The 21,662-nt window shown below is 37.1% G+C and overlaps 3 protein-coding genes across 6 annotated transcripts; 2 read left to right on the top strand and 1 right to left on the bottom strand.

The window, feature by feature from the left end:
• The first annotated feature begins 1,119 nt into the window (after positions 1-1,119).
• On the top strand, positions 1,120-8,807 carry LOC110782498 (low-temperature-induced 65 kDa protein). The gene is made up of 7 exons (XM_021986678.2): positions 1,120-1,325; positions 2,763-2,960; positions 4,075-4,452; positions 5,413-5,565; positions 6,008-6,223; positions 6,766-8,019; positions 8,468-8,807. The coding sequence occupies exons 1-7, from the start codon at positions 1,250-1,252 to the stop codon at positions 8,536-8,538; spliced, it is 2,346 nt and encodes a 781-aa protein (XP_021842370.2). The 5' UTR covers positions 1,120-1,249; the 3' UTR covers positions 8,539-8,807.
• Positions 8,808-10,161: 1,354 nt separating this feature from the next.
• On the top strand, positions 10,162-16,534 carry LOC110782497 (pentatricopeptide repeat-containing protein At1g55630). 4 transcript variants are annotated; one of them, XR_008929683.1, is made up of 4 exons: positions 10,162-10,406; positions 13,368-13,486; positions 14,577-14,674; positions 16,081-16,534. XR_008929683.1 is itself a non-coding variant. In XM_056838317.1 (1 exon), exon 1 carries the CDS (start codon positions 10,730-10,732, stop codon positions 12,227-12,229), a length of 1,500 nt encoding a protein of 499 aa, XP_056694295.1. In that variant the 5' UTR covers positions 10,176-10,729; the 3' UTR covers positions 12,230-12,402. The 4 variants fall into 4 exon arrangements, 1 of the variants encoding a protein (XP_056694295.1); XR_008929681.1 differs by having other exon boundaries at positions 10,176-12,337; positions 16,081-16,439; XR_008929682.1 differs by lacking the exon at positions 13,368-13,486 and having other exon boundaries at positions 10,176-12,337; positions 16,081-16,437.
• Positions 16,535-18,054: 1,520 nt separating this feature from the next.
• Positions 18,055-19,240, bottom strand: LOC110782306 (heavy metal-associated isoprenylated plant protein 39). Its single transcript, XM_021986426.2, has 3 exons — positions 19,043-19,240; positions 18,846-18,924; positions 18,055-18,464 (listed from the first exon to the last, which is right to left on the bottom strand). Exons 1-3 carry the CDS (start codon positions 19,049-19,051, stop codon positions 18,247-18,249), a joined length of 306 nt encoding a protein of 101 aa, XP_021842118.1. The 5' UTR covers positions 19,052-19,240; the 3' UTR covers positions 18,055-18,246.
• Positions 19,241-21,662: the final 2,422 nt, after the last annotated feature.

The following is a 21,662-nucleotide window of genomic DNA, read 5'->3' as shown; positions in this document are numbered from 1 at the left end:
AGCTCTATACCAGATTAACCACCATTGTAGTGAGGCGAGAATGGGTATAACTTATAAGTAAAGATGGTTGTGGTTTGGGCAAGTCGTGCTTCGTGCTGAGCCATGTGCCTTGGGTCTGAACGGCGCAAGCCTATGCCAAGCACACTTATCTCTTGTCGGGCCGAAATTGGCCCAGGCATGACCCACGTTAGAGTGACCTCGGTCGGTCGGGTTGTGCCAAAATTTGGCCTAGTACGGGCCCAAGCTCGCGTGTCGGTCATGCTGTGCTTTTGTGCCTAACCTAATTTTACTTAATTTAACAAGCTTTATCTTGTTGGGATTGTTCTTCTTTTCAAAAAATTCAGCTTAAGCTCAGCCTAGAGTTCAGACTTCATTCTCGTTTTTTCAATGTTGGGTTGTGTCTCGGGCCGACCCATCCCAGATAAAGATGGATGTGGGGCGGGTTGGTCCTCGACACGAAAAAATACGGCACCGATACATACACAAAGTCGTGGGCGATTGCATTATTTTTTGGAAAAAGCACGATAAGGCATGGCACTGCCCGCATGACAAAGCCATAAAATTTAGCAAAATTAAGCTTAGACACGACGAGATGACCCGTCCCAACTCAACGACACGTGGGCTTGAACCAAACTTGAACCCGATTTTGTAACTTTGACCCAGCCTGACCCGATAACAATCGGGCTTAACATGTTTCGGGCCCATTCAACCCATGGTATGTGCACTTAGTCTGAGCCCAGCCCACGGCCATCTTTAATCCCAGAGCCATCTCTAGGTAAGTACACACAAGTAGGAACCACCCTCCCAACCCACCGGCCAGGTACACGTCCGTAATTACCGCCGAAAGAGTACTACCGACATAAGATTGTGACCGATAACCCACTCCTTTACCGCCATGTCAACCCCCAAACTCATAACCAAATACTTTCTACTTTCTGAATGTGCCGACATAAGCAAACAGAGACTAATTAGCTCATACCAACACGTGTCATTTATCTATTGCACCAACACAACACAAAACGGATCATTTTCCTACTACTATTATTCAAGATATTTTTAAATAATTCCTAAAATAAAAAAATTAATTTTTATATCCATATTTGTAAAGCTGTCTTCTTTACAAGTTGGCTCACAATAATCATGGTTTTGTAAGTCTTATAAAAGTTATAACCTCCTATTTATTTCCAATTCAATTTGTATCTCATTTTATATAAATAGTATTTTCAATTAAAAAAACCAAGAATTCAAAATGGAACACCCTAGCGGTCACACGCGTCACACTACTCATGTAGAAGATGATCTTCAAGATGCTTCCATACAAACTGGTAAGAAAAACTTCACTTTAATTAGAGTTCTAAACTTATAAATGTAGTTGAATTCTTGTATTAGCTTTCCAATTTAAGACTATAAATTTGTGTAAGATAGTAATTCTACTCATTCGCACCAAAATAAGTAGATGAATTGTGACATGATTGTATTAGTTTGTGGGGTGATGATAAAGGTCGCAAGTTGCGACAACATTTAGTTGTCGCAATCTTACGTGTCGCAGTTTAATTGGTACATATAGGCGACACGTAGGCTATGAGTCATAATAATATTTTTACTATCAATGCAATATTTTTACTATGAAAATATGTAAATAAGGTAGTCGATATAAATAAGGAAATAAATTAGAATATTAAGATTTTCCTAGTTTTTTTTTGAAACATTTAAAGTAGGATATATAAATTAAATATTTTATTTTCCAATTTAAATAATGACACATAAGCATGCCATGTCATCATTGTGACACGGCTTAAAGGTCGCATGTTGCGACCTTTATCATTTTCGTAGTTTGTGATCTCCTCTTCTCCATTGCTTGCCATGTTTTGATTTAAGGGAAAAAAAACAATAGTACTACAATTTTTGGTGTCCAAGTATTGAGACTATGCGACCAACATTTGCTATCAAATAACATATGATCGTATCATGCAATCTAGTTATTTATGTACGGAGTATTAATTTAATGTTTAAAGTTGTGCATCGATTACTCCTCCATACATGTGAGGTATGACTATATTTGAAGGGATAATGTTAAGTTTTGAAAAGTGAAATGTTTGATAATTCTCATGTTAAACGGGCTTGTAATACGACAGCTCAGATAAAGTGGAAGATTAGTGGTAATGAAGAACGTATTTGTAGGACAAATGATAAATTCAAGGAATAATTTCATTTTTTCTAGGGAAATCAACTTTGAAAATATATGAATTTTCTTGAAAAAGGCGAAAATTATCCTTGGATTTATCACCTCCCTGTTTATACTGTTTCTTTTGGAAAAGGCTGCATGTACACCTAGTGTACAAGATTCTCTTGTACACCATCATTAATTTGTTGACACATCATCAAACCCACTAAAAAATGAGAATGAAAAACAATAAATATACCATTTTAACAATAGAAAAGCATGGTGTATAAGATGCCTTGTACACTAGGTGTACATGTATTAGGACGTTTCTTTTGTGCAATGCTTAATCACTTTAGTGAACATATTACATTAATTAATAAAATGCCCGGACTACCTTCCCTTCCGAAAAATAAAGTTGCTCATTGGCAATTGTAAATGTAATAATCAAATTTCTCCCAATTTTAAGAAAATGGGGGAAGTATTATGTATGAATACATGGAGTTTGTCTGTTTAATTATCATATTATCATATAATATGGTTTTAAACTTTTTATTAGCAATCTAATATTCTAATGGAGTCATACTTATTAATTGTGAAGGTCATAATGAAGATGAGAAGCCTGAGAAGAAAACAATGATGATGAAAGTAAAGGCGAAAGCAAGGAAGATTAGAGACAGTATTAAGAATGTTGGACATAGTCATGATCATGATCATGATCACGATGAGAATGACGACGATGATGACGAGGAGGAGGAAGTTGAGATGGATATGGACTCTGAAATCCAAGGCACTCATAGTATGGTTCTTACTCTTTCTATCTTTTTAATTGCCTTATTGAGTAATTGTGTATGAGTTTAGTGTCACATTCCCATTTTTTTAAGCAAACAAGTTCAAGTTAGTTAAAATAAGTTCAGATTAGTTCAGTTGATTACACCGACAAATCGAGTAACACCATGGGAGTGTTCGGTTTGGTATAAGACTCTATTTGGTTCAACTGAATTTGATTGAAATTAACTTATCTGAACTTATGAATTTATTTTTGTTCAAAATAACTTAGTTGTGTCTGAAATTATCTATAAAAACTTATTTTTGCTGAAATAAGTCAAAATGAGTTGAACCAAACAAACCCTAAAATGTTTTCCCTTTTATAACCATTTTCCGTTGTTTGTTTTGGTAAGTGATGAAAATAACACTCCCAGGAGTGGAAAACATTTTCCATTTGAAAGGAAGGAAGCTACTCTTCCTCCTTACCTCATTTTCTCTATTCCCATCATTCCCCATTCCCCCACCCACCAAATCCATGCTCCGTTTTCTTTTTCTATATGCTTTTTTTTGTAACAAACAAAACAAAGGAAAACTAGTTTCGAATTTGTCTTTTTTTCCCCTTGAAAAGTGTTTTCCATAAAAAATCAATTTTCACAGAAAATGTTATCCGCCAAACCAATCGGAGACCAAGTAGTAAAAAGTCGAAATAAGTTTCCTGATAATGGAGCTCTAACTCCTCTAAGTACAGACCAAGAATTGAGGATAAGGGTGAAATACTGTAACTGAAATACTAAAACAATTTACTCCCTCTGTATTTATTTAAGGGATACACTTGCCTTTTCCGGCCGTATTTATTTAAGAGATACATTTGACATTTTTAGTAACTTATCAACCCCAACCATCTAATTAAATAACCCCACCCCCACCCCCACTCCCTAAAATGACATGGTCCCCACTTGTTTTTCTTATTAAAATATCTACTCAACCTCACTTGTTTTATTACTTTATTTCATTCAATTCTTTTTTCTTAATACCCGTGCCTGACCAAGTATATCTCTTAAATAAATACGGAGGGAGTAGTATGGAAAATAATAAGTCCATATTTGAATAATGCAACTCCTCTAATGCACAATTTTGATTTGCAGCTGCTCAAACCGGCACACCAGGGAAAGAGGAAGTTACAAGGCAGAAGCTGCATGAACCAAAACTGGTAGAAAGAACAATAGGTGAAGATATCCAAGTTCGGAACAGACTAGGTGATTATCAGACATTTGATCCTACTTCTGAAACATTCACTCCTGGACATGATCAGACCTTAGGTTGGTCGAGGACTGATACCGGAAAGCCAAAAGAGTACGGTGGAAGTCATAGTACTGAAGCTTCTGATAAAGAGATGAATGCAGCAGCTCCTGTAAATCTTGGAGGTGTTGTTGTTGGTTGTGACCATCAGGTCCCGAAAGATGTAGGGGAAGATAGTCATTCTGCTAATTATCAGTCTGAAGTCATTGAACCAACAGTTACTGGTAAGATTTTATTACAGATTATATGTATGGTTTTGTATGTATTGTGTGTTCTTCTAGTGTTTTATTACCTATGTTGTGTGGACCTTTTGTATCACTTGAAGTACATATATTGTGTCTGCGATACTATGACATGGGTATGGATATTCGGTGTTTTGTTTTGGATGAATAACATGGATTATTTTCTATACAAAGTTGAGCCTAACATTAGCATAGACACTCATCCGAGTATGCCTTTGAGGCTCCGTTTTGTTCGACTTATTTTGTCTAAACACTTATATTATCTGAACAAGTAACTTTCTGAACTTTTTATCTGCAAAAAACACTTATTTTGTCTGAAATAAACTGATTTGTGTGTGAAAAAATATGGAAAAAACTTGATTTTTCTGAACTTTGGTAAACTTATCTGAACTTATTTTATCAGCAAAAACACTTGTTTTGTCTGAAATAAACTGATTTGTGTGTGAAAAAAGTCTGGAAAAAACTTAATTTTTCTGAACTTATCTCATCTGGATTTATTTTATCTTATTTGACCTTATTCTGCCTGACATAAGTCGAAAATAAGTCGAACAGAACAATGAGTGTCAAAGCAAAGGTGTTGTTGTGGAAGGCATTATTTTTGTAGGGGTTACATGGCCCTTTGTGTTCCAATGAAACTGAATGCATGACATTATAACTGACATACTTGATCATCTTCTTGTTTGCCAAAACTGGTTGTTTTTTGCACAATGATTGTTAGTTTGTTACACTAACATAACAACTGTTATATATCTCTGAGAAAGGCCTGAATTTTCTTTGTGCCTGCTGAAAATCAATGGTTTGGCAGTGTAATCTTTATCTAGCCTTAGGATCATAAAAGTCTGATTCTGATAAATTGTTGAAAGTTTCTTGCAGATTTTGTACTCCAAAATTCAATATGTAAAAAAAATTAACCATTAAATTATTTTTGTGACTGTGATATAGGATTCGAATTCCCGGTTGCTCAAAGTCATTCACCAGCAAATAAGCCACAGGGCGATTTTCAGACCTTTAATCCTAGGACTGATACTGAAAGGCTAAACAAGTCAGAGGAAATGTTCAATGAATCGAATAATGCACCAATATCAGCCCATTCAGGTAGATTTCTTTGTGCCCATGTTAATGGTTTATTGAGTGTGATATTACTATATTAGACCTGATCAAATTGCGTCCGGGCCGGGTTTGGGCCGGGCAGCCACTTAAAAAATTCTGCCCACTATGTTGGGCCGGACGGGCCAAACTTCGGGGAGAAATTTTCTGCCCAAACCCCGCTAATTCGGGTAAAAAATAGTGGGATTTTCGGCCCCGGTCAAATTTATACTAAAAAGACGATTTTGAGTTGTCCAAAACCCACCCAAAAAATTAAAAATTCGAGTCGGGCCACAAAACCGGGCCTAAAATTTCCGTCCAAAACCCGCTATTTTCGGGGCGGGCTCATGGTGATCAGGTTTAATATTGTTTGATGAATATTCTATGCATAATTTGTATTTTAAGAACTCAGGAAGATTTTAACCATTTGTTTTGTTCTTTTAATTTATAGGAAATGAATCACATGAAAGAACTGCAATGGAAGGGGTGGTTCATGCACCGGGAAACAAGACAGAAGGCGATTATCAGACCTTTGATCCTAAGACTACAAGCTATGTTCCGGGACAAGAAGAGACCTTGGGTTGGTCTAGGACTGATACCGGAGGGCTAAACAAGTCCGAGGAACTTTCCAATCTATCGAACAACACTTCAACTGAAACTCATTCAGGTAAGATTTGATTTCAAATTATGTTTGTAGCAAGATTGAAAATTAGATCATATGAGCAGACTTGATTTGGTTTAAAAGAAGTTGGCTCACCATTATAGTACTCCTTGATCTTGTTATCATGTTTGTTGTGAATTGTTTACATCTATTTACTGGTAGCCTGTTATAAATGGTGTCAATGAGAATAAATTTGTTAGGAAAATCAATATCCATTCCCATATGGTAATGCTAGACTGCTAGTTCACTCAAAATCATCTACTTTTTTTTCATAAATTTTCATTACCATCCGTTATCATTTTGGGATTGGTATTGGGTGAGAATGCAAATTTATGAAGAAAAACATCAAATTCGAGATAAGATTTTATTACCATGGACATTATCCATTATGATGTTATTGTTTTTGCTAAATAACACTTAAATCTATTCTCATCCTTACCATTTATTACTGGTTACCAAACAGGCCGTAACAGTTTTGAAAAACTTAAGGATGTTACTTACCACATGAGTGTGTTTTCCTTTGCTTACACACTTCTTTTCACTTTCAGGTGATGAAGAAACAAGGATTATTCAAATCCTGAATCAGATGGATTTAATGAATGTTAACGAAGAATCGCAGCAGAAACCAACAGCACCAGATGATTCTCACCTGAACAAAACAGAACATCATAATCCACTAGATGAGAAAATCTCAACTGAAAGCCACCATGATCAGTTCTTTGCAAAGCCAGACACATCTGAGACGGGCCCAGCTGTTCAAGCTACTACTACTCCAGCCAGTGACGGTAATAGCTACACCGGAATGATATCAAATGCGGCTGCAATGGTGGCTGATAAGGCAATGCAAGCCACTAGTGCTGTTACATCAAAGCTAGGGTATGGTGGGCCATCCACCGGGCCTACTAGTCCTGATCAGCAGCACTCAACAACTGATGTAACTTCAGAAATGCACGACAACAACCCGTCAGATAAGCCCGTGGGTACTACTTATGGGGAGAGAATGTCGAGTGCCACAGCTGTTGTTACTGATAAAGCTATACAAGCCAAGGATGTTGTAGCCACTAAGCTAGGCTATGGTGGCAGTCCTGATCAGCAGCACTCCACTGATGTGACTTCAGAAATGCATGAAAACCCGTCAGAGCAGCCCGTGGGTACTACCTACGGGGAGAAAATATCGAGTGCCACGACTGTTGTTACTGATAAGGCTATACAAGCCAAGGATGTTGTAGCCGCTAAGCTAGGCTATGGCGGGCCGTCCACCGGGCCATCCACTGGGCCTATTACCGGACCATCCAAGGGGCCTATTACCGGGCCATCCACCGGGCCTATTACATGGGGGGATAAGGGAGTGGCAGTGAAGGAGTATTTGGTAGAGAAACTGAAGCCCGGTGAAGATGACAAGGCGTTGTCCGAGGTTATAACTGAAGCCTTGCCTTCGCCCTTACACAAACCGAAGGAGGAGGGTGTGACTATAATAGGGAGAGTTGCAGAGCCTAAAGAGGTGGTGCAAATGATTGATCATATTGAGGAGAAGAATGATGATGGTATAGTGATGGGTGAAGATGACAAGGCAGTGTTCGAGGCTGTAGTTGGGAAGGTAGGGGGAGGGGACGAGGTTGCGGAAAGGCTTGGTTGGGGGGAGGAGAAGAAGGAGGATGGTAGTGATAATGGTGGTGCAGGGGTGGTTAGTCCAGGGAAGGGTGTAATGGAAAGGATTAAAGATGCTGCTAGTGGGTGGTTTCAGAGTAGTGATGAGTTTCCGTCTCAGGATACCGGTACCGGTACCGGTCATATCACACAAGGTAAGAACACATTGATGTAATTGTGGAAATTGAAAACAAGGAACTTTGTGATCCTCAATCACAATCCTCTCGAAATGACCGGGAAATCGGTCTAAAGATGGATGTGGCCGTGTCAGGCCGGGCCGTGTTTTTTTGTTGAGCCCACGTGCCCGACCCATGTAAAACACACTTGTTTCGTGCCGGCCCGTGCCAAAAATTTCAAATGGGGGACCAGGCCAAGTCCACATACCCTCGTGTCGGTTCGGACTGGGCCTTTGTGCTCAAGCATAAATTCACTCAATTTCACATGTTGAGTCACGCCTTGCCATGTTTTTTCCCCAAAAAAAATATGGCCCGAGCAATCCACGACTTCCTGCTTTGGCCCGGCCTGGCCAAGTGTCATCATTAAGCATTGTTTTTGGTAAATAGATTTAATTTTGTTGATATTTGGTGTGTTTTCTTGTAACAGGAACGGAAAGTTTTCCCATTTCTAGCATGGAAAGTGAGCAGAAAAGAATCGGTGGTGCAGGGTCTCTTTAGTAATTTGAGCTTAGATATGTGTTCCGGGTCTGGAAGTGGAACTGGGGGATGATCTGGGAGTACCTTGCCCTGTCAAGTAGAGCAAACGTTAGCCCCACTTTACGACCCAGTACAATATGTTGTATTCCCGGATTTTTTTTATTTGTGATGTGTAAACAATAGCAGTTTGCTTCAGGAGTAATGCTGCTAGCTTGCTAGGAATGTACTTCAAATTAACAACTGTTGTAATTTTGTAAATAAAGAACTGGACACTTTCCAGAGTTTGTGAATGTTGTAATGTGTTAATATTTGTTGCACTTTACGTGCAGTGTCGGATCTTGAACAATTTTACGAGGGGGTCGGTAAAAAAAAAAAGGCAATATAATACTTGTACAATTATACACAAATTTCAGGGGACGTAACTAAAAATACAATACAAAAATATTCGCCAGGGGGGCAGGCCCACCCTAAGCTAAGCTTAACTAACATCCGACACTGCTTACGTGTACTCGCCTAACCATTTCTTACCGCCGGTACGTGCTAGTGTTAATGTGTTATACGTTTATACTGAGTACTAATTTGCAAACTGCAAGCTGGGAAATCTACCACTGCACAATGTCGTATTGCTCAAGATGGAGAGGATTTTAAGGTAGATGATATTTACCGAAACAACCCCAGAAAGTCAACTTTGGCCAAGTCAACGATAGAGTCTAAACTAAGGAGTAAGAAGTTTGCATAGGAAACATGTTCGTACATCGTTTCAAGTAGATTATGTAAGTATTAAGTTGTAGATGTTTTTAACAACACTGATTATCAAATTGTAATTTTTATTTGATGACTCGTGTTTATATTGTACTCCATACCTATACTCGATCCTAAATCTTGTCATGCTTAGCTCTATATATTCGATCCTAAATCTCGTTATGTTAGCTCTATATAACTATTTAAAGTATACCCCATTTTTTCCCCCAATCTACCGTCTATGTCATTAAGAATTTATAAAAAGTAATTATTCTTTTCCGGTTCAAACACAAAAACGTCAATTCAAATGGTAGTTTTACGAAGGACAAAACCGTCATTTTAGTTAGCGAAGATTCGACAAAGGGGGGTGGTAGACTGGTAGGTTGAATATGCTTTTAGATTAGACTGAAGATAAAGTTTTCATTGCCTTTTTGAGAAGGGTAGTGTGTCGAATTAGCCAATAGCTTAATAAAGTATGTGTTAATAATCAATTTATTTTATGTAATCGGCAAGACAGCAACCACCTGCTGATTGCTAACGGTCCACAGTAGGAGGAATTGCTAAGCAATCTCATATGTTGGAAGAAATTTGTCAATCAAGTCGAATTTTCGAAAAAAAATGAAAAAAAATATACAAGTACAATCGAAATGATTATAAATCTTGTTTCTTTTAAAATATACTAATTAGGTTTTACCCCGAGTCGATGGACCAACCCGGCCCAAACTAAAAAAGTGCGAGTTTAGGCAGATTCAAATATGCTTTTTTAGACTAAAGCCCGAGCTTGATCAGAAAAAGCCAAAACCCCAAATTTTTAAGTTTGGGCACGGGCTTTTGTGTTAATGTTCGGCTCGACCCTACCTGACCCAACCCGAATTTTAATCCCTCTTTTAGGCTATATTATGTTCTATTTTACTCCTTGATTACCAAAAAGCCATTGATTTGGATTTTTCGGCAATCAAGGAGATCAACTGAGCGGCGAACCTCGAGTAGCAACTTAAAAGTTGAAACCACACTCTAGTCTGGGCTGTGCCGCCACCCGGGAACCAAGCTTCTTCGCTGAACTGCATCTTTGCACCTCTCTGTATCCGCCCATTGATTTTCTTGTTACAGAAAACTTCAGTTCTTCCAACAATCAATCAATCAACCAAGTAAGCTTTTTTACTCCGTATACTTCTTCTCTCTCTAAAACTGCAATTACCTCCCTAAAACCCTAAACCCTCATCCTAATTATTAGCATTTGAAACTCTCTGATTTTTGGTTCGTTTGATAAGAAGAAGGGTAGATTAATATCTTGATTTTCAATGAGGGATTTTAATTTATGAGTTGGGGGCTCTTAATTTTAATGGGAACATTGCAATTGGTGTTATACTTGCTTGAATGTTCAAATCTGTTTCTGGGTTTCTTAAATTCAATAACTTTTGTCAAGGTATTGAGATAATGGGATCTGCCCATTTGTTGGATTTGGTTAACTATGAACTCTGTAGCTCAATTTGGTCGAAGGTTTTTTTTGCATCCCGTCTCGTTTCTGCGTTTTGTGTCGCGAAGGCGGGCGTATTGTAATTGTAGTTTAGATAGTGGTAGTGATGATGTTGATAATAATGCTGGAAAAGGGTATAGCCCTATTGAGAAATTGTTAAGGGAATTCTGGAAAAGTCCGGATTTTGATCCGGGTTTGGATAAACCAAGTAGAGAGGAATCGGATGATGACAACGAAAGCCAATTTCGGGGTAACTGTGATCTCAAGCAGACGTTTTTTGTGACTACACAGAGAGATGCAAATAGGATGTTTGATGTATTAAGGCAGGATGGTCCGGGGTTTAATTTGAAAACTGCGTTGCTTGAATTGGATGTAAGGATTTCGGGCCTTCTTGTTAGGCTAGTACTACTGAAGATTTTGAAGATTGTAAACTATGAAAATAAGATTTTGTGTGCCAAATTGGCTTACAAGTTTTTTGTATGGTCTAGTGAGCAGGAATACTACAGGCATCCAGTGAACGCGTACCATTTACTATTGAACATTTTCGCAGCTGCTGAGGAGTTTAAAGCAATGTGGAGATTAGTTGATGAGATGACGGAGAAGGGGTACCCGGTAACTGCAAGAACATTCAATATTCTGATATGTTGTTGTCGTGAATTAGGGTTGCAAAGAACAATCGTTGAAAGATATGTTAGGACGAAGACTTTCAACTACCGCCCATTCAAGCATTCCTACAATGCTATTTTGGTTTGCCTTCTTAGAATAAATCACCACAGGTTGATTGAGTGGGTTTATCAGCAAATGTTAGCTGATAATCATTTGCCTGATACTCTGACTTATAACATACTCATCTGCGCGCACTATAGAATGGGAAAGATGGATAATGTTCATCGGTTGTTGGATGAAATGGGTAGGAATGGAATTTCACCGGATTATCACACTTTTAATGTTCTTCTTCACGTTCTTGGAAAAGGGGATAAACCATATGCTGCTCTCAATCTTTTAAATCATATGAGGGAAGTTGGAATAAATCCAACCTATTTACACTACACTACTTTGATGGATGGTTTAAGCCGAGCAGGAAATATGGATGCTTGTAAGTATTTCTTTGATGAAATGAGTAAGAATGGTTTCAACCATGATGTTGTCAGTTACACTGTTTTGATCAGTGGATATGTACAAGCAGCAGAGCTAGAAAAGGCTCAGCAATTTTTCAGTGATATGATTGCAGATGGACAGTTGCCAAATGTTTTTACATACAACTCTATGATTCGGGGACTCTGTATGGCTGGGAAGTTTGATGATGCATGCTCTATGCTCAAGGAAATGGAAAAGAGAAATTGCAGCCCGAATTTTCTTGTGTACAATACCTTAATTAGTAATCTACGAAGCAATGGGAAGCTTAACAAAGCACATGAAGTAATGAAAGATATGATCGAGAAAGGACAATATGTTCATCGCATCTCAAGATATAGGAGACATAGGAAATACTGAATAACAGGAATTCGACATTGTAACTTTATTCCAGAAAGTATTCATTGATTGTTTACACACCACAGCTTGTTGCTGCTGCTTGTATTGGATGTTAGTTGAGCGCATATGGTATGATAAACTCTTCCATTTCCTCAATTTTCCTGATAAATTTTATAGTTATGATTTTTGTCCAAGTTTCATCATGCCTTGCAAAGTTACAATTTCACCGTATGGTGTTACCTTTGTTGCGTGGGAAATAGGATTCACCATTTTGATTAAATGATTACTTCCATGTGGAAAATGATAAATTGTCTAATGCCTTCTAAAGTAGTTCCCGTTCATATTTTGGTAATGTTATTCATTTTGGCGCACCTTACGCTATTTGTCTTTATTTATTTAGTGTTGACATCTAAGATGCGTTTTCTTTTTAGAAGTTAGAACTTACTTATGCTAGTTATACCTAGTTGAGAAGATCATCAAAGAAATATTAGGTCTTTCTCACTAGATTTGGCTGCTATTCCAAAGGTGCATAATTTTCCATCATGTCCTCAACACTTCTGAAATCTCGAGTATTTTGTTGATCTTGTTTAGGGAGAAAATCTGTAATAGTGGGGTTCGGTGTAATTGCTCCAGTTAAAAAATGTCAATTCAAAGTCTCAGAAAGTTGTAAAGAGAAAAGAAGTGCTCTAGTGCCCAACCCTTTTAGTCTCGGGTTTGATTTAGTCTTGCTAAAATGCTACTCAGAGTTTGTTGCTTGGAATTATCCTTCATTGCCTAAATAGTCGATATCTTCTCTGCCCCTTCTTATTCCTGCAACTTGCTATTGCCAAACTAGCTTTCGTCGTGGGTAATAGTTTAGGGATTCTTCTTACATGCAAAATTTTCTGGTTTTCCTGTAAAGAAAATTTGATCACTTGTAGAGATGGACACCGGTAAGATAGAATCATAGGAGAGTAAGGAGACTAGATCCTGTAACCTCCATTTATTGAAATTTCCTTGCCATTGGTATTGGAAATGCAGTTCTTAAGAAATAATATTTTTGAGAGTCAGGAAAAACATGTATTATCATCCAGCGGATCGCCTTCCATATTTGATATTTCTGCCCTTTCTATAAGGTAGAAGTTGATGTTCCCTCTTTCTTAATAATACATATCATCAGATTGAAGAAAGTGGACAAACAGGGAAGGCTTTGTGGAACATGAACATTGTCTCCTGGCATTTGAGTGCTACTGAAATATCCTGTTCTGTTCATGAAAGATTCAACCTTATGGAGTTATGGTTAGTACTTCTTCTGTTGCAAAGTAATTGACAAGTCAACCCCTTTTATGGTCAAAACTTGCTAAAATATGACAGATGAGTGTAAACATTACTTTACCAGGAGGTAACATTTTCTGGAACCTTACGTGGTGATTGTCTGAGTTCCTGTGTACGTTAATTTCCCTATATTTTTATCTCCTCGGAAGTTTGTAACACTTGTTTATTTATTGGCATGGAAAATTTGATGTATTGACCTCTCAACTCTGTCTGATTTTCCGAGTTTCCGACAGTAATGTCATTTGAATTTACTTCATGCTTTGTCTATATACAAGTGAGTTACTTTTACAGTGTCTTTTTGAGCCAAGGCGGCTGTAGCCTTCAAGACTTGCTCAGTTAGGCTCTTCGGGAGAATCAATGGAATTATTTTTGTCCGTAGTTTGTGTTTGCTGTTTTCACTAATGGGGTTAAATAAAAAAATATATGAATCTTAATCAAAAAGTATGTGATTAATCAGGCAATCATTTAGATTATTCTTCTTGGTATTGATTGATTGGGGCTTTGAGGGTCTTGAAAGTTCTCTACCGTTTCATCAGATGAATTACCCTATTGGTGAAATTATGCTACCTCTAATCAGCCGGCGTTTCTTCTTCTGCCTTACTTGCTATCAGATCAGTTTTATGTCATGGTGTTGATAAATAATACTGACGCTTGCTGCCAAGTTATGGTGCATGTGTCTCTCTTGTGCTACCGAATTTCTTCTCATTGTTGCTTACCTTCCTTTTCCTTTCTTTCTACCTGATGTATTCATAAAGTTCATAGATGCTATGTGTTCTTGAAACTTTATGATAAACAAACATGAAGATACATGGTTTTAGAAGTAAGAAACCACTTATTCGGATAATAAATTCATGAAATAATAACTATCAGTTGGTAGGTGTCATTGACGATTACATTCTGAAGAACATGTCCATTATATCCACTGGTTTACGTCCCTGTCTAGTTTTTCTTGCTAGCAGAATGCAGTATGAATGATTCAATGTAGTATTGAACTATCCAATCTGCATGCTAGATCTGTTTATAGTTGTAAAACATTTATTTGAGTGTCTTGCAGGTAATCTCCATTTAAATCTATCTCTGTTGAACCGCTGCAAAGTCTGGACGTCACCAAATTTTTGCACACTATGCCAAGAAAGTGGAGCTGGTCGCTAGGTATTCTTCTACAACTCCGCTGATAGCTCATTTTTTTAGTAGTACATGTATTCATTTAAATTTGGTTTTTCATGTCCAAGGGTTTCATTGCTGTTAGAAAAGGTTAGCATCAAAGACGACCCGAATCGCATGCTAACTACTCAAGACTGTGTGCCTCCCCCACCGGGTCCAATCCGTGGGCCTAAACTGGTCGTGCCCAAGCCAGGCCCACTCTGCATCGTGTCAGGCCGGATTGAAAAGTTCAAAAGGCCCACGGGCCGCCGTGTCTAAGTCTGGTTTTGACTAAATGTAGCGTGCTTTGTCGGGTCGAGTCGTGCTGTGCTTTGTCGTGCTTTTTCTTAAAAAAATGCGGCTCAGGCCCGGCCCACGACTTTGTGCTCGTGTCGGGCTGGGCCTCGCCCGGGTCGGGTCATAACCACCTTTACCCCACCCCCCAAACAGGAATACCAGTAGCTAAGTAGAGGCGCCTAGGAATTTTGGATGTTTTAGACAGGCTCGGGATTTTGACTTGCATTTAGCAAGCTTTAGCCATTACTTCATGGATTTTCCATTTATGCTATATTATTCCCCAAGAGTGTGTTTGCTGTTTGCCTATTTGGGGTAGATTGAGCACTGCTAGATTTTCAGAACTATATTTTCTCGCTGGATTTTTTGATTTTTTTCTGCCGCCAACTGAATTTCCTGCTGAATGTATATAGGATTTATTGTTGGTCTAACTTTCCCGAAATCCCCTTTCTTGTCTCCACACCATAGATGAAAAGAGGAATTGTAGGAAAAAAAAAGGCAACTAGAGTTAAAATTCGAGTTTCATGCTTGAACTTGCAATTTTTTTTACAGTCACTGGATGATCCCCCTACACCCTGCTAGCTACTGAGTTTCAGGCTTTGTGTGCTAGTGAATAATTCTCTGCTCTTCCCACAGTTCTCGCTACATAAGTTTGACGAAACAGAATCCTGAAACGATTAAACCTCGCCAACCTCCACGTAGTTGGTTATGACTTAGTTGTTGAGGGAATGGTTAGACTTAGGGCTTGTTTGATTGACATGGGAATTTAATTCCCATAGGAAGTTATAATTCAAGGGAAATTACTTGAGTTGTTTGGTTGATAACATGGGAATTAGAAATTCCCATGAATTTTGATTGACCGAGGGGGAGCTAGGTAATTTAGTTCCCATGTTTTGTAGGAATTACAACATCCCATGAATTTCAACTTCCTCCATTTTTACCTTTTTATGTCAACCAAACAACTACTTTATCTATGTATTCCAATGAATTTCCACTTCCCCCATTTCTAATTGTCAACCAAACAACACCTTAGTTTGTTGTAGACTTGTAGTGCTTGTGTAATTTTCACATAGAGCAGAAGCCATAATAGTTTTCGCCATCTTATGGTTTTTTTTTTACAGTGATGCAGGACTCTTGAACCGGAGCTCACAGACTCGCAGTAGAGATTGGACAACGGTTGTATGTAACAATGTATGGAGAAAAGGTTAGGAGTTTTCTTGCCTAATGGATTCCTTTTTTAGTGACTCCATCAATAGTTTTTTGGCAATTTACGGAATTATATATTCTTCCGTTGCAAAAACTTCGTATGAATTTTAGATTCGTCTCAACAAATGCTTTCGTGGGAAGATAGAATGTTCTTTTTACTCTGTACATGATTTAGTCATTGGTAATGATCAATAATAATTGTCAACTTTGGTACTGTTTTGACTAAACAAATACAAATGTAACCTTTTATCTTGAAAAGTGGGGATTAACTAAAATGAAAGGTCTTCCACATTCATGAAAGACTGTGGTTTGAACAGTCTTAAATACGAAGTACTTTGTAATTCATCATCTTAAGATGAGTATATGTAAGGCTCTGTTTCGAGTTACCAGTTTAGTAGAGTCCTTCATTTTACCTTCTAAAAAAATAAAAAAAAAATAAAAATATATATATATATATATATATATATATATATATATATATATATATATATATATATATATATATATATATATATGAGGCTTTGTTCGCCTCACCTTATTTTTATTTTCATTTATTTTTCAAAAAAAAAGTCTAATTTTGCAACATTGGAAGGTCAGCGTCGCTGAGCCATATACAAGAGAGGGAGTCATAATTGGTAGGCGCTCTAGCTAGCTTAATGTGAACTGGGATTTCAGGAACGAGTTCGAAGTGGTTAGAGTTCATGCATTAGCCACCGCATTTCATTATTATAAAAATATATATCGAGGGGTCAAAACTACGAGAACCAACATAATTCATCCTTTCGGATTATATTAAATATTAAAAAAAAACTACATTCTTCAAATATTTCTGCTTGTAATCTGAAGTCTGAAGAGAATATAGTGACATCAGAAATATGTATAGCATGAATTAGGCGATGTTGATCTTTATATAAAAATAATATGATGACAGATTAAAGTCATTTTCAGGTAATCTTGTTCTGAATGATACACACAACATGATGAAGTCATTATGCACATTTACACTCTGGAATTTCATTATCATGCCGTAATTGTGTTATCTGCATCACTTATTAGTTATGTTTTTAAAGTTTCCTTGTATGGTCGTGTTGGGCGTGCTTCGTGACGAGCCCGTGTTTTATGTGCTTGAATGGATCCAACCCACGCCAAGCTGAAACACATTCGTGTCGGGCCAAAATTTCAAAAGGGTAGCCTCGTACCGAGCCTCCGGGCCTATGCCACTCAATTTAACGTGATTTCTTGCGCTTTTTCTAAAAAAATACGGCACCAACCTAGCTTACAGCCCACGATTTTGTACCTGTGTCGGGTTGTGCTTTTTTCGTGTTGGCCGGTGCCGGACGGCCCATTGTCATCTTTATTCCTTGTCCACACTAAGTCCACCATTAGTGGGTGCTATATTGGATTATTGAATGAAGAATGACCCTTCATCAAAACTGGATTTTTAAGAGTTCCTTTGCCAATGCATTGGCGATTGCCGTATGCCAATGGTCAGTGTTATGGTTCCGAATGACAACTAGTTCCCACTAATTTGACAGTTAACTGTTATCCATTATTATTCACCGCTTTCCGCTACTTTAATAGTTACCCGCTTTGGCAACTAAACATTATCCACTACTTTTTTATTTACCGTTATTATAACAACTACTCTCTATTCAACCGCTGAAAACTCCCGCCTACGACTAGTTTTGCCAAACAGGCCGTAACTCATTAGCCCCCAAGGAAGATAAGGGAAACAAATAGCCGAAATGAAAGGCATTGTAAACTTTCTTTTTTTATTTTCACAAATTTATTAGACAATATAGCGTATCCTAACACGTTACGATTATAATCATATCTTAGACGAGAAAAAACTATCGGTCATACCCGTTACACCTAGTACACAATCCATCTTAACCAACTTCCAATTTTGTAGTGGAATGATTTTGTAGTGGAATCATTGCATCATAAGAATAAGAAAATACAAATGCATATGCCAATTTATGCAAAAATTAGGTTGTGGATTAACTAAAATATATGTAATTTTTTTAAATTTGGAGTGTCTAATAATAATTGAGAAAACAAAATAAAATAAAATAAAATAACTACTTTTTCTCCTCTTTCTTTTCTTCCTTTTTCTCCTCTTTCTTCTCTTCTTTTTTCTCTTCTTTCTTTTCTTCCTTTTTCTCTTCTTTGGCTGGACCAACTGAGATTATATCAGTTTTCCCAACTTTCTTCAACTTCTTCACTACTGCTACTGCATCCATTAGCCCAATTACTGTCAACTTCTGCTCTTTTATATCAGCTGCTATCGAATCCACCCCTGTTCGATCGCCGACATATTGTCACGTTGATAGTGTAAGTTGAACTAGTAAACACGACTTTACGGCCGCAGAAGTGACAACAATATGATATAAAGTAGTGTTACTTTGGCTCTGTTCTATTCGACTTATATTATTTGAACTTTTTATTTTGTTTGAAATAAGTCAAAATAAGTCGTATAGAACAAACCATTAATTCCCTAATCACCTCATAATCCAAGAACCAAAAAGTGAATTGTAGCATGAAAATGGTACTTTTTTTGGTCTAATTTGATACAAACTAGGTAGCAAATTGAGAAGTCGTACCTAGTCGCATACTAACAAATCAGGTAACAGTAACCTAAAAGCATGAAAGTTTAGAATAATGGGGTTGAAATTTGTACCAAAGATATCAGCAGCAGCTTCAATAGCTTTCTTCTTTGTTTTCTCATCAGTCATGGTTAGCACCTTTACCACCACTTTCTAACAAAAATTAACCAAATCCAAATAAATTTTAGAAAAAAAAAATAGAGAAAATTCGCTTTTATGAATATTAGAAATTATAAAATTGGGATCAAGAGAAGGGAAGAAAGAAAATTACTTGTGCCATTTGATGTGGATTTTAGCCTCGAATTTGAATTCCGATAAAGTAACCGATATTTCTCCTCACACGATCGCTCTCGAAACTCGTGACTCGAATCTAATGAATTTTGAATCTCCAACCTTTGCCCGATCTTCTAAAAATGTTTAAACTTTAGAGAAATGGAAAAGGAGGTGAAGAGAGCAAAGTTGAATTATATAAGTGTGTTGAGCATTTAAATTGATGAAAAAAAGTGGGGAATTTGTGAGGTTGGAGATGGCGTGTATGTAGGGCCTCCTTTTTTTGTGATGTTACGTGCACCTTCTCCTCATTGATGTGCTAGTGTACTCCACTTTGTCAATATGGTTAATTGTACGTAGCAATCACTAGTTTATTAGGTCGATTAGGATAAATAAACTCGATTATTGGTAGTCTGACAAAAATACCCGTATATCCAAGCAGTGGCGGATCAAGAATAATACAGTAGTGGGTGTAAATATTTTTCCTTTCTTTTAGGGGGTTCAAATTGACAAATTTGTATAAGAAAAATTACAAAAATTCTGATTTTATAGCAAAATTTTCCAAAAATTTATATTCAAGTGGGGTCAAATGACCCCATATCCTGAACATTGGCTCCGCCCCTGTATCCAAGTACAGGAATACCAATGAGATGTTAGCCTGTTAAAAAAACTCAAGATGAATCTAAAATGAAGATTTAGGGGGTGTTCGCTTCACTTGAAAAAAATAGCTCAAGAACCAATAAATTCAGATAAGTTACAATCAGGTTTGGTAAGTTTCAGTTAAGTTTTATATGTCCCAAAAAGTCGTTTAACTTTACTTTCTTGCAATCAAATCTGATTCGGTCTAATAAGTTTCAGGAAAGTTTAATCGGTTTAACATAAGTTCCAAGAAGTGCAATTTAGAAAAATTTAAGTTTATAGGGTGAAAAGAATATAATAACACACCTCTTAATAAAGTAGGAAAATGCACTTGTTTTACTCCCTTCGTCCTAGATTGGTTGTTACACTTTCCTTTTTCGTCCGTCCCAGATGAGTTGTTACACTTCTAAATTAGGAATTATCCCACAGTTATTATATTGTCTCTCTTTTTCCACTAATTTTTTTTGTCCCCACACCCTCTCTCATTCAATTAAAAAAAGTACTCCACTAACTCCTATCACATCTATTTTTTCAATAAAATAACAATTAATAACCAAACAAGCACTTATCACCTAAAACTTTGTGCAAAGCTAAGTGTAACAACTAATTTAGGACAAATGAGTAGTTAATAAAGGGTGAGAGGAGAGAGTCCAAATGTGTCCATATACAAATAATGAGAAGTCAAATGGAATCATATTACCATTTGAAAATGTTATTTGTTGGTACCTTCATGTACCTTTGTACCAAATACCCAAATGCGCAACAATTCTACATTTTAATTAGGTTTTGCTTTGTCATTGAATTATGAGATTATGACTTTGTATGGTTTAAGGGACATATCTAACATTTCAAATTAGGTTTATCTAATAAATTCTTGAAAAGTTTTCAAAATAAATCTCCAACTTCTACTAACTAATACTCCGTACGTAGTATATCAAACGAATAAAGATGGATGTAGGTTGGTCAGGGTCGGGTCGAAAATTTCAAAATAGGGCCTAGGTCCACTTGCCCTTTTGCCGAGTCGGGTTGAGCCGCCGTATTTAGGCCTAATTTTACTAAATTAAACGTGAATTGTCGGGTCGAGTCATATCGTGTGTTGTTATGTTTTTCCCAAAAAATACAGCTTAGGCTCGACCCACGACTTTGTGCTCTTGTCAGGCCATACTTTTTTCGTGCTCGTTTCGGGCCTTAGACCAACCCGACCCACAACTATCTTTACATGCGACACCTCGAAAAGCCAAAAGTCAATCAAGAAGCCGGCAAAAGTCAATCAACAAGGGGAGGGTGAATCATATCGAGTGAAGACTTGAGTGTTTATAGATGCGTATATTCTGTGTTGTCCAAACATAAGATTGATAAACTTGGAAAAGGAGAGGTGCCCATCAAACTTTGGGAGGATTTTGGGGTCCTTTTTAAAGAAATGGCCTACTTTCTTTTCTTGTAATTTCAAATATTCTCTCATTGGATTTGGATCGTCCTATATTGTATCGAAAAATTGAAAAAGCAAAAACAAGCACTAGATTGTGGTCCTTTGTGAATCTTTTTCTCACACTTGTTAGATTTGATCATAAAAAGTAATCCGAAAGGTCGCAACATGTGACCTTTAAGCCGTGTCACAACGATGACATGGCATGCTTATGTGTCATTATTTAAATTGGAAACTAAAATATTTAACTTATATAACATATTATACAAGTTACGAAAAAAGGTAGGTAAATCTTAATATTCTAATTTGTTTCCTTCTTTATATCGATTACCTTATTTATATATTTTCATAGTAAAAATATTGCATTTATAGTAAAAATATTTTGATGACGCATAACATACGTGGCGCCTATATGTACCAATTAAACTCCGACATGTAAGATTGCGACAACTAAATGTTGTCGCAACTTGCGACCTTTATCATCACCCTAATGTACTACTGCATGTGATAATGCACGGGATAACTATAAAAGTATACAAATTTGTTAAATCACTGA

This window comes from Spinacia oleracea, chromosome 3 (genome assembly GCF_020520425.1).
Source record: "Spinacia oleracea cultivar Varoflay chromosome 3, BTI_SOV_V1, whole genome shotgun sequence".
In the NCBI taxonomy this organism is placed as follows: Eukaryota; Viridiplantae; Streptophyta; class Magnoliopsida; order Caryophyllales; family Amaranthaceae; genus Spinacia; species Spinacia oleracea.
The sequence above is the reverse complement of the archived record's forward strand: the minus strand, read 5'-3'. Positions and strand labels throughout refer to the sequence as shown.